The 13696-nt window shown below is 40.9% G+C and overlaps 1 protein-coding gene across 2 annotated transcripts in view; it reads left to right on the top strand.

Moving 5' to 3' along the window:
- The window catches only part of dync2h1 (dynein cytoplasmic 2 heavy chain 1), an 836995-nt gene that overhangs the window by 103100 nt on the left and 720199 nt on the right, over positions 1-13696 (top strand). For both annotated transcript variants that reach the window (XM_068033753.1, XM_068033752.1), the window contains exons 20-25: positions 1299-1414; positions 1980-2107; positions 5973-6122; positions 8614-8819; positions 10504-10659; positions 12905-13019. In XM_068033753.1, coding sequence (XP_067889854.1) covers positions 1299-1414; positions 1980-2107; positions 5973-6122; positions 8614-8819; positions 10504-10659; positions 12905-13019 — 871 coding nt within the window. The remainder of the gene's footprint in view (positions 1-1298; positions 1415-1979; positions 2108-5972; positions 6123-8613; positions 8820-10503; positions 10660-12904; positions 13020-13696) is intronic.

Below are 13696 nucleotides of genomic sequence, written 5' to 3'. Positions count from 1 at the left end.
CCCTGCATCTGAGGGGATCCAGTGATGGAGGCAAATTTCACAGCCCTTGTGCCTGTGTGGCCCCATCAGTGGTGAAGTCAACGTAATCTGATGTCCTCTCAAACAGGGCATCAGTGATTTACTTTATGCTGTGAGGCATAGCCGCTTGCAAGATGCCAGTCAGTTCCGCTGCCGCTGCTTGAAAGGGCCCAGAGACAAAGAAGTTCAGCCCACTGTCAATTTAACAACTTCTGGCAGGGCATGCCCAGCGACTGGCGAGGGGTGAGTTGCTCCTCCACAAGGGCATACAATTCTGCTATCATTTGCCTTGATAGGTACATCCTCTGGTGGTACTGATATCCTGTCATTTCCAAGAAGCTTATTCCTTGGCTGTATACCCTATGGTGAGGGTATTGTCTTTCTGCCCTCCCTGCCAGTCATACATCACCTTTGCATGCCTCAGGACCAATGGGCTTTATTTGCTGTTGGAACAGCTGCTCCTGATTGCTGCTCATTTCCAACTCTGAGCAGCTGAGCCCCATTTCCAGGGATGGCCTCTTCCTTGCCACCAGATGCACTGTAATGGCTGCCTGGACCTCCTTTCTATACCCCACTCACCCTTGGCAGTGCACTTTCCCACCCCACCCAATTGGTCCAGTGACTACAGATGAACCTCTCTGCGACCTCTGCACACTCAATGGCCACTGTGTGCCACTGTATGACGAGCTCTCTGATCCTTCTGCCTTTTATACACCACCATTAAATGTACCTGCCACCATGCCTGGCATCCCACTGCGAGGCTGCCTCCTCTTCATGGAAGTAGTTGTGACCCTGCATTTTTCCTGTGACTCCTCTCCAAAGTCGGTTTCTGCCCTTAAATGAGCTCTGCATTGGCTCATTTGCATGCTCAATTGATGAGCCTCCACTTTTTGGTGGGTTGCCGCTACACCGTACCCGAGACTGCCACCAAAATTGCTAGGAGGTGGGACCACGTTGGGAAGCTGGCATGCCGCTCAGGGATGCAAAATTGCTGGCATGCCTGCCTCGATCTCGCCTCCTCAGCTGAACAAAAATTCAGCCCATGTTTGCTGGCTCTATGACTGCCTTCAACCATCCCATGCCTTGGGTCTTAGCAAAACGTCAGTGAATCTTATTGAATTTCCATAGGCATGGTGAGAGTTACAGGGTTAAAAGAGTTTGTACAAGATACAGTACAGAATGAGAATAAATAAATTGGATGACAGCAAGATTATAATTTTTCTTATTTTTTCCCCATTTTACCAAAATGGAAATTACAAAAGATTTTTCAAATCTTACAGTATTATCAAAGTGGATTGTATTACAATTAACTGTAATCCGGTGAAGGCTATGATTGATGACCTTATTCAGATGCTATTTGATACCTTGCTTCAGTCATTAAGAAAGTCTATACAAGGTAAGACATTGTCATCATGTGTGGTGCAAATAATGTTAGTTTTAATATGTTGAGATCTGCCTATTTTTAAATTTTATTTATTCATTCATGGGATGTGGGCATCGATAGTAAGGCCTGCATTTATTGCCCACCCGAATTGTCCTTCAGGAGGTGGTGGTGAGCTGCCATCTTGAACCACCTCCTTCGTGGGATGAGGCATATTGTTTGAGGCAGTGTAGTGAATTCATAGTTGAACTAGCATCTATATTTCTCCAATTTGTGAAATTCTGAATATAAGTCTGCATGCACCTAGGTAGTATAAAAATGGTGCAATGTTAAAATCACAATAAAATATCATTAGAGCCACAAGATTAAAGCACTTTTCTTTTTGGAATTAATCAGTGGCTGAGACATGTTGCATTCATTGTGCTGGTTCTTGGCCAATTGGAATACTAACTTTATAAATATTTATATTAATGTAGAATGAATGGTTTAGTAAATACAGCTAATTTTAAAACCAAGGCATCAATTCTGTCATGATAGTTTATTACTGTTGATCATTGATTTTGTTAATAATTTTATTCAGCAAATATCCATGAGATTGATAGTTTCGTGAGCGATGCAATGGAAATATTATCAACTAGACCTGAGACAGTGGAAGAAATTGGAGATGCGAATTCAAAACATACAGAGATTGCTTCAAAGAAACCTCAGGTAAGAATAGCAAATGCAAAACATGGAATAATTCAACTTCTTAAATATTTATATATATTATTGGATATCGCTAGGATCTTTATTTTCGGGGTAATGTATTAAAGGGCATCTTATTGCAAAAAGTAGTTAGGTTTCATCATTACAGATAGAGATTAAAACTAATTTCATATGAGATAACTACCAATTCGCAACTTTTTCCACAAAATTGTATTTTTAACTGGGGCTGGGGCTTTTTTGGCAATTGTATAACCAGTCATTTTTTATTTATTTGTTGATTTTTTTTTTTAAATTGGTATTTCTCAGCTTTAGCTGTTCCAGCATGTGGAAATGAAATTAGGTTAGACTGTGACAGGTTAAAGTGAGCATGATTGGGCCAGAACTTTCTGCGAAAGTAACAGTGAGGGTAATGGTGCATGCCATTATTTATATGCAAATAGTACAGCAACTTCAGTGAGGGCAAGATGTGCAGTTAAACTCAAATATCCAGAGTTGATATGCAAGTTTCGCTATGCTGCCGATAGGTTCGTGAAAATAGCATCTTGCTGTCTGGCTCAGCATTGAAATGCATTGAATAGTGTAAATTTACAATACTGGCATGGTAGGTATAAGCTACACTTGATACAGTAAGTACATCTTGCCCATTTCAATCTAAGCACCACTTTAATGATGTAATAAGTGTTAATAACTGTTAGCCTTCAACCTTTCTGGCACTGAAAATTAACTGTTACGAATGTGGGGGAAATTTTGACAGGCAAGAGGAGGCGGGTTCGAGTGCGTATGGGAATTCCCTAAAAGTGACTTTGGGTTTGAATCCCAACATCATCTTGCCCTCTTCCGGATTTCACTCGTGGGGGTTTTCAGGCGAGCGGGGAACCCACTTGGAGTTGTCGGGTAGATCATTTAAATACGCAAATAGGTAATTAAGTACTGTTTCAACCAAGCATTCTGAATTTAACAGTCAGCGTATTTATTTCCCAAGCTGTCAGCAACTTGCCAGGATCAACCAGGCGAGTGCACAGCGGGCACTTCTTCAGTGAAGTTGACAGGCTGGGAAGGCTTTGAACGGTGAAACTAACGAGCTCCAACCATGGCGGGGTGAGAGGCTGCTGCTCACAGCACACCTTCATAGAGTGTGTTTTTACTGTTTGACAGGTGATTGACAACTTCTTGAAAGCTACTTCACCTGTCTTGCTCTTCACTCACCTTGATTTGCACTTCCCTACTGGCGATCTTCACCATGGCTTATGAGCAGCTTATGCAGTTCTACCTTGCACCTCTAATGGAGAACAAGGGGCGCAGCAACACCAATACCAGCAGCAGTTGCATTCTCACCCACATGCTGCTCCACAGGGCAGAGGGGATGAACACGGGGATCAAACTCCAAGGAGGCGAGACCCCCAACATTGGGTCTACAGGCAGAGGATCAGCTCTACTGACATGCATGAGCACCAGTGCCTCAGGGGGCTCAGGCTTTCATTGCTGACATTTGCAGCCTCCGTGAGTTTGTATAACAAATGCTTCTTTGGGTGTTTGAACACACTCTAACCTGTCCTTCTCTACTAATGTTATACTGTCTCATTTCTTATTTCTTGCTCCTGATTTAATTACTTTACATTATTTAGTTTTCCCTTCATCTGTCGTGCCTAAAGCACAATTTTTGATTTAGTCTGCTTTCTTCACTTTAATTCCTTTTCAAACTATTATTTATACTACCTTTTTCACCTGAACCCTACTGCCCTCCCTCTATTTACTAGTTTAAAGGTCTTGTAATCACCCTATTTATCCTTTCCACTAAAACCTCGCCCAGTTTAGGTGGAGCTGGACCCAATGTACAGTACCTTCCTGTTCCAGCACCACTGCCAGTGTCTGATGAAGTGAAATCCCTTTTTCCCACACCACTCCTTCAGTCACATGTTGGCCCCCCCCCCCCCCCCTCGGCCGAATCTGCTGATCCCTTCACCAACTTGCACATGGCTCGGTCAATAATTCAGAAATTATATAACCCATCAGGTCATATTCTTTAATTTATCTTCTGGTTTCTGGTACTCTCCAAACAGGACCTCTTTCCTACACTAATTCACTCGTGAACTGGAATTTATCCATTCTAATTTACACTGCCTTCTCCCCCGCTTCTGCTTTTTATTGCTCAACCCTTTGATCTGATTGGTTAAGGAGATATACAGTTGCCTGTTCACTCCGATCTCAGAGGCCTTGTTTCTCTCACTGCATTGCTAGCTTTTTTTTGTTTGTTTCATGGGATGTGGGCATTGCTGGTGAAGCCAGCATTTGTTGCCCATCCTTAATTGCCCTTGAGACTGTGGTGGTGAGCTGTCTTCTTGAACTGCTGCAGTCCATTTGGTGCACCCACAGTGCTGTTAAGGAGCGAGTTCTAACGACAGTGAAGGAACGGCGATATATTTCTGAGTCAGGATGCTGTATAGCTTGGGGTGGAACTTGCAGATGGTGGTGTTCCTCCGTGTCTGCTGCCCTTGTCTTCTAGGTGGAGGAACTCACGGGTTTGGAAGGTACTGTCGAAGGAGGCATGGTCAGTTGCTGCAGTGCATCTTGTAGATGGTACAAACTGCTGCCACTGTGTGTTGGTGGTGGAGGGAGTGAATGTTGAAGGTTGTGGATGGGGTGCTGATCAAGTGGGCTGCTTTGTCCTGGATGGTGTTGAGCTTCCTGAGTGTTGTTAGAGCCACATTCATCCAGACAAGTATTCCATCACTCTCCTGACTTATGCCTTGTGGACAGGCTTTGGGGAGTCAGAAGGTGGGTCATTCGCTGTAGAACTCCCAGCCTCTGACCTGCTTCTATAGCCACAGTATTTATGTGGCTGTTCCAGTTCAGTTTCTGGTCAATGATAACCCCAGGATGTTGATAGTGGGGAATTCAGAAATGGTAATGCCATTGAATGTCAAGGGGAGATGTTTAAATTCTCTTTTGTTTTGAGATGGTCATTACCTGGCACTTGTGTGGTGCATTTGTTACTTGCCAGCTATCAGTCCAAGCCTGAATGTCGTCCAGGTCTTGCTGCATCTGGACATGGATTGCTTCTGAGGTATCTGACAGTATATGAGGAGTTGCGCATGGAACTGAACATTGTGCAATCATCAGCGAACATCCCCACTTCTGACCTTATGATGGAGGAAAGGTCATTGATGAAGCAGCTGAAGATGGTCGGACCTAGGACATTACCCTGAGGAACTCCTGCAGCAGCATCCTGGGACAGAGATGATCGGCCTCCAAAAACCACAACCATCTTCCTTTTGTGCTAGTTATGACTCTAACCAGCGGAGATTTTTCCCAATGATTCCCATTGACTTCATTTTGTCTAGGGGTCCTTGATGCGACACTTGGTCAAATGCTACCTTGATATCACCTCTCACCGCACCTCTTGAGTTCAGCTCTTTTGACCATGTTTGGACCAAGGCTGTAATGAAGTTAGGAGACAAGTGGCCCTGGCGGAACCCAAACTGAGCATCAGTGAGCAGATTGTTGCTGTTTAAGTGGCACTTACTAGCACTGTCGATGACACCTTCCATCATGCTCTCAGCAACTCGCTGAGCTAAAAAATGTAAATCCTAAACACGCAAGGACAAGTCTAATCAACAACATACACCATTGGATCCCTTGTCACAGCAAATTATGGCCCAAAGTTTCTCTCCAGGTTTGCGTTGATAACCAATAATTACCGCCAAATTGGTGCTTTTGTGGTTCACTTTTCTCATATTTTTACTTTAAGGATGAAACATGTAGAAAAAATAGAATAGGTAGGTCTGATTTATAATTGATATGTAATACTTTTTGTTGTATATGACAACAATAAAAAAGTTGTAGTTACTTTGAATGCTATCATTTTAAGGTTTTACCATTGTTTCAAGATGCTGAAGATAAAAACAAGCTGCTACGCTCAGTAGCAGGTGGTGGTCTTGAAACTCTTACCAGCCTAAGAGCAAAATGGGACAAGTTTCAGTTAATGATGGAGAGCCATCAGCTTATGGTGAAAGAACAGGTAAGAGTACTGCACTTTGTTTATGTTTTACTCTGTAAGTTACATACAAAAGTCAGTATGAACTTTATTCAGTACTTTCCTTGCAAATAGATTTTTACATCAACTTGAGATTTATGGGAGGGAAGGGATAGATAAATATTGTTTGTTTTTATTCTGACTCCATTATTTTTATTCTCTTTTCTGAATATCTTCATCGGTTTTGCATTTTCTGATAATCTTAGCATTCCTTGATTGAGCTTCCATGCTTTGGTTACAAGGAAAACGTCTTTTTAATTGACTCTTTATGAAAGTAGTAATCATATCTACTCATTTCGCCTCCATCCTTGGTTCTATTGAACACAGTAAAGTGGCTGACCTAAAAACAGAAAATGCTGGAAATACTCAGAAGGTCAGGCAGCATCTGTGAAGAGCGAAACAGAATTCGCGTTTCAGGTCAATGACCCTTCACGAGAACTGGAAAAAATTAGAGATGTAGCAGGTTTTAAGTAAGTACAAAAGTAGGGAAAGGGGGAGGAAAGAACAAAACAGAAGGTCTGTGATAGGGTCGAAGGCAGGAAGAGTAAATGACAAAAGGGATGTTGGTGCAAGGCAAAAGGGGATGATAATGGGACAAGCAAAGAAACAAAAGATGGTGTCATGCTCACGTGAGGTGCAGCAATTGAAAATACAGAACCCAAACTGAATAGTTATGAAAATGTCTACTTTTTGTTTTAAAAAGGAAGTCAAATGTGCTGCAAAATGGCAGCTGAAGGTCAAATGACCTGGCCCTGTCTATTCAAACTGTCTTACTGTCTGTTAAGGACAAAAGGATACATTCCAAGCCAAGAGGTGTTAATTACACCCATCCTGAACCCATCAAGAGACATTTTTGAATTGAATGGGTTCTTCTGAAACAAAGAAGATGTGAAGTAGCCTGGCCCATTGTTGGTCACTATAGGGATGGGGGCTCTGCATCTCCCAAAAGAGGCAACATGTGAGAAACTCTTACCTTAAAAAGTAGCTGTCTGGAGAGAGAGAGGGGAGAATCAGAACAACATAACCAAAGGCTGTCCCGCTGAGAACTGAGCGATCCAGCAAAAGCCAAAGAAGGTACCCTGCTGTGAATTCTACACTTCAAATTGTGCAGCAGAGAACTGAAAGTCTCCAGACTGAAATGTCAATCACCAGGAAAATCTATAAACAATCCAGGCCTGTGACTTTACAATAGAAGTTCACCTCAAAGAAAATTCAACGGGTTTTCCATGAACCCTGAACATCTATCTCACTTCAAACTACTTACCCTTTTTCCTCGCTATCTTTTGTGTGGGTGTGTGTGACAATTTCGGGAATGAATGTTGCTCAATTAATAGCTAATCTTCTGTTTGTTTATTTGACAAATAAAACACAAAGGGGTTAACCCTTAGTAAGAAAAACACTTGCTATAGTCAGTTGGGAGGTGAACAATGAGAACCACCCATATCTTTTACCACCTGGGCTGCAACAATGGGTCTAGAGGAGGTGTAAATGGAGTAAGCAGAATCATTGCCAGCAGCTGCTGTCCAAAAAAAAAATGGTGGTAGTGGGTATGATCTGAAATTGTTGCACTGTGTTGAGTTCGAAAGTGCCTAATTAAAGGATGAGGTGCTGTTCCATGAACTTCCATTGAGCTTCATTAGAACAAGGACAGACAGGTCGAAGTGAGATTGAGGCAGATGATGAAAATATTAGGTGACTGGAAACTCAGGATCATGATTGCAGACTGAATGGAGGTATTCCAAAAAGTGATCACTCAATCTCTCCAATGGAGAAGAGACCACATCATGAGCAACGAATACAGTATACTGAAATGAAAGGAGTAAAAGTGAATTGCTGTTTCACCTGGAAGGAGTATTTGATCTGTCTTTCCTTTATATGTGCTGTTTTACAGGCTGTGTGTCTCCAGTATTTTCTGTTTTTATTTTGTTACATTAATTTTTTTTGTTGCAGACATCATTTTTAGTAATGCGATTTGTGTATTTGTGCTGCTGATCTCTGCTGTTCATAACCCAAAGTTCCTGCCAGTAATAGGAAAAACATGCCGATCAGCAGTGTAAATACATTAAGAATACTCTACTGATCTTAATTCTCATTATTTTAACTGGGGTTATACTTGCAGCCAACCTATTTGTGATGTAGAAAACAATGTTTTTAACATATGATTTGGAAATGTGAGCATTGAATTAAAAACACAATTAGTACAAATATATGTAAACAAAGGCCAGGTAAAGACGGTTGGGTCTGTCCTATAATCTTATTTCTATGTGCTGTTTTTCGAGGTTCAACAGCAGTTTAAGAATACAAAAAAAAAGTAACTATCCCTAATAGTCTTGAAAAAATGGTACCTGTTTTGCTCACATTTAATCAATAAAATGTGTAGATATGGATGTTATATAACACATATTGAGACAAAGGCTTTTTACTTCATAAACTTTAAGCAAGTCTTGCCCTGATTTTATTGTGTTTACCTCCTTAGGTTGAAATCATGAAAGCAAATGTTGAGTCTCGTATAAAGATGTACATCCAAAAGCTGGAGAAGTTTGAAGCTCGCTGGAATCAACTGAAGCCCAGTGATGATGTTGTTGACAGTGGAAATGTGGAAATTCTCAACAAATGTGTTGAATGTATAAAGGAGAAGAGAATTGAGTTTGATGAACTGGAGGCAACCAGAAAGAAATTGATGTATGTTTTTAATAATTAGGGCAACAGCATTACAAAATAAAGTTATCACCATATGTTGCTGAAACTTGTAATACTTTATGAAATGCTCCTGAAAGCTGAAGTAAGCATATTTGAGGGGTTGTCATGAACAGTCCACAAGCTATAGATAGTTTGTCCGCCAAACCCTAAGAAATTCACTTATTTCGTAATTGTGTTTAATTCATACTGCACTGATTTCTCGTGATTGATTTTTACAGGGCTGGACATTTGGAAATGTCTCTTCTCAGCACCTGATTGATGGATAAATTATTAATCCAAACATCAAGCCCTGTTCATATTGACAGCTTGAGATACATGCAAATTGTGGGAACTTTTTTTAAATTTGGAAGTCTCCATAATATACACCAATATGACCCATAGACAAAATGTTTGGGCACTCTTGATGTAAACAGTGAAAGCAGTATAAAGTGTGCTACAGCCGTTAACCTTTTTTTCTTGCCTTTTACCGCTCCTCTCATGAATTCTGTGATTCACATTGTAATATGGTTCAGTGGATGGTGACAACAGTTAGCTTGCGCAAATGGCCATGCTTTATACACAAACCTATATAGAGATTTGTTGTCGACATTTTTGACATTGGGCATTACAGCTCAGTACAATACTATCCTTGCATCTTTGTGTGCTCTTCCATCAAACTCTGACTTACTGGGCTGGATTTGTTGAGCTCCCGACATCAGGCTCCATCGTGGGGGGGTGGGTGGTGGGGGCCGGAAGATCGCAGCGGCAGTGACCTGCCACGGAGCTCGATGCCGGGATTGCTGGGCCGGATCTTCCTGGCGGCGGCGAGGCTCCGTGGTGGCTCCCTGCTGCTTGGCGACGGGACCCGACTTTAAATATTGAAATTAACTATGCATATATTTAAAACCAATTCCCCACGATCTTACCGTCGGGTCGGATCTTCTGTGCGACAGGCGGCACTTACGTGCCTTCACTTTCACATCCAGGGAAAGCTGGTGCCGCTGAGTTGGGGAAAGGAGGATCAGAGCATTTTTAGTGTCCTGGGATGGGGGAGGACGGGGTCAATGCCGCATTTTTAGTGTTGGGGGCAAAAGGTGATCTTTGTACTTTGTGCAGTTGAGGACGGGGAGGAGAGGGGTCAACTCTGCACTTTGTGCAGTTGTGGGGAGAAGGGGTCAACTCTGCAATTTCAGTGTATTGGCGGGTGGGGCTGGGGAGGAAGATGTACCAAACATTTATTTTTAGTCTAGTAGGTAGGGGAAACGGGGGGCAACTCTGCATTCTCTGAGCAGGGCTAGCAGCCCTTTAAAAATGGCACCAGCACCTGCGCAGAGACAGCTGATGCCATTCACAGCATCGCCGAGGTTGCCCCCACCACGTGATTTGCGGGGGGGAGGGGCGGCCACCCTGCATATTTAAATGAGCTGCCGCACTCAAGACCTCGGCGGCGTGGCAGTGGGAAAATAAAATCCAGCCCGCGGACTTCTCCCCTACCCTTTTCCCCCCCACCAAGTTCCGCTTTAACTGAGATCAGATAATTTGCCCCAAAATAGGGGATCAGATTTGAAATCTTCCTGGTCTGTGTGGCTCAGTAATGTACCACTTGATGCATTTACCCAATAAACTTACTGGAATAGCTGGTTAATTGAATATTCTTATGCAGCTTGTTATATATAACTCTTTTCAGTGAAGACTGTCACCATTTTAAAGTAGAGGAACCCGAATTTGAGTTGACAGAGCATCTTCGTGAGGATCTTGAACAGTATGAAATGATGTGGTCATTATATGAGGACTTTACCAAAGGATTACAAAATATGGTAAATGAAGACTGGATCTCCTTTAGGTAAGTGAATGTAGTCTCAAATTATAACATTTGTATGCTGCATTTTTTAATATTTAATTTTCATCAAATTCTCAATGGATATTGTACCGATTTGCCTTTTCATGGTCTTTAACTCTGTTTCACCACAAAGCTTCTCTCTTGTCATAGCCTTTTTCAGCAGGTAGGTCAGGCAATCCTGGTAATGAAATTATTCGAGTTGTTGTTGAGATTGATGTGCAGCTGGCAGTGCTAGAAATGGGTTAAGATACAAAATTCAGTTTTCTCCCTTGAGATGAAATGCTCAGTTTTGATGTGCATTATTTAATAGTGCCTGCCAAGAACTAATGGAATTTATTCTAGCCAACGTAGGTGAACCTGACTGACCAATAATTTTGCAACTTCGACTGACCAGTAATTCTGCTGCATATCAGTTCTGTTATGATCCTCTTAACATGTGAATGCATTTTTTTTAATGGGAGAATAGAAATGATCATGAAATATGATTTCAATCATTGGTGAAAATCCTGGAATCCCATTGAAGAAAAAGGGAGCTTGATTGAAATCATAATAAACCACAACCCTTTGATATAAATAGGTGGAATTGCAGAATGCAGTCCCAGACCACCAGCAAAAATCCAGGAATCCATGCATGAAGAGAGAATTTGATTTTATTCAGATACTGTAAACCAGTAACTTTGACCATTGCTCACTTTAAACATTCCATTACTATGGAGCTTGATTATAATGAAATCCAATTTGGTGAAACCTTTTTCAATGTTAAAATTAACTTGTAATAATTGAATGAAAGACCTGCTGTTTCAAGTGGAATATCCAGTTACTTAGAGTGAAACTCAATTTATTATTGGTTTGTGATGGGGAATCAGTGCTGAAAACTGGTGCATCGAGTCATACATTGCTTTTATTTCTTTATGTTAGTTATCTTCTCTGTGTTCCTTTTCTAGGGGTACTGATGTGACAGTTCATAGGCTGTCGGTGCTTTCCAAGACTTTGCCCAAGCAGCCATTATTGAGTGTTGGTTGGCTACCTGATTGTACTGCTTTACTGAGCTCGGACACCTTCCCATATATAATTCCTTATCAAGACTGCTTTGTTTCCACCTCTGAAATATAATCTTCTGTTAAACACCCTTTTCTTCAATTATGTTTTCATGTTTCCAGCCGATCTCCTAGAATAATGTAATTTAACAGCATAGACGGATGCCATTTAACCCTTGTCAGCTGTCTTTCCTGCTCCGTTCTCTGTTTACCTAGCATACTGTAAAACTCTGAAAAAAATCTCAGGATGGAAGGGAAATATAAGTTGTGGGAGGGGATGCGGGGTAGGTATCATATCCTCACCTGACATTCATGCACATTATTTGTTTTCGGAGTGTTTGGTTGATGATCAGGAGTAGGACTCCTGCTAAATTTTGCTGCTGAGGTAGTTGTAGCACCCCAATTACTGGCTTGGCTGAGATCAATTAACTCAGTGCTATCTGATAATTAAATATGTGACCTTCTGGGGTCTATATGGCTCAGTGACATTGTGCCCTCAGTGAGCCACCAAATCAGCTTGTGCACTTTTAAAAGCATTCATTGCAGATCAGCCACAAAAAAATGGTCTTCTCAGGATCAGTCTTTTTGCAAGATATGTAGAAAGTTTCAGATCAGGAGCACATTGAAAAAAAAAACAAAGAATGGTGTAGGTTCAAGTTTAATTAACTTTCATAAAACCATCCCGGATTGCATGTTTTTATGAATGTGTGCAATATTCTAAGTTTCTGTGTAGCAACTTGTTGTATTTGCAGTTTTGTGTGCATCAGTAATACAACATCAACTGTACCTGATATATTATTTTGCTGTAAGTGGGTTCCACTGTGCTGTAAACAAAGGAAAGGTAAATTTGATCCTGTACAAGAACTATCTTACTGAAGTCTAGGTTTCCTTCTTGAAGTGCTCAAATGCACCACTTGTGGTGTAAATTATACTTGTTATTTGGCTCAGTGAAGTAAGTATTAAGCTGATGTTTGTTGAATAGTGGCAAAAGTATTTGATAACAAATTTTATCGTAATTTTAGAGAACTCGAGATTTAGTAAAACCAGTTCCGTAAATTGCATTTTTGCAAATACTTCTTCATGTGAGTTAGCTACTTTTTTTTGTTTAAATTGCTATAAGTTCTTTACTGCCACTTCAGGAATATTAATCATTTGTTTGTTCTTGTGAACTGAAAATTTATTTAATCAAAATTGTATGTTGATTTTCACAGGAGTAAGACCTATGTGTTCGAAGATTTTCTATTGATCTGGCATGATAAGCTGAGAAAAAGAAATGAACAAACGACAATAACTGTCAAACTGCAGAAAGATGTTGATAGATACAAGGTGAATTGCTTTCCAAGTATATTCAGTCCTAGAAGGAAAATGTGATCTAGGGACTAGATGGTATAATAGGTTAGACGGTGGCCTTCACCTCTGGGACCCGAGTTCAAATAGGACAGATGTGATAACTGTCTTCTAGCTGTATGGTTTCCATGCATGAAAATAATTTGGGCTGTCTCAATCCAGTTCCTTGTGTGTATGGACCCATAGTTTAAAAAAAAAACTGCTCCTACCTAGGTAATCCCATTTTGAAAGGCCAGAGGATGACTGATGTGCGAAATGGAAAAATGCCATGTAAGCATAATGTATTAAAGTAGTGCTTGAAGTACATTGTTGGGACTGAACTTTGCTTTGCATCTAACCATACTGTACCTGACCTTGGCTGGATGATATTGACACTAGATAACCAAAATGTAAAGTGTTCTTTTCCCCAAGCAATTAACATCCTTCACCTTGAGCACAAAAAATCCCCCAAAAAATCTTGTAATGCAAATTAGATTTTGTTTTTGGTGAACTTTGGTTAAATATAGACAAATAAATATTTAAATTCTGAACTCCAAATTTACTGTAAATAAGTAGGTTTCTTGTATTTTATTTAATTTTTAGAAATCAAGGAACCTTTCTGCAGCTTCACATAACACACATAGAAATACTGACACATTTTGGGTTGGAAGATCATT

Source organism: Heterodontus francisci, chromosome 6 (genome assembly GCF_036365525.1).
Source record: "Heterodontus francisci isolate sHetFra1 chromosome 6, sHetFra1.hap1, whole genome shotgun sequence".
NCBI classification, from domain to species: domain Eukaryota; kingdom Metazoa; phylum Chordata; class Chondrichthyes; order Heterodontiformes; family Heterodontidae; genus Heterodontus; species Heterodontus francisci.
Note: the sequence above shows the minus strand (reverse complement) of the source record. Positions and strands in the feature narration are given on the sequence as shown.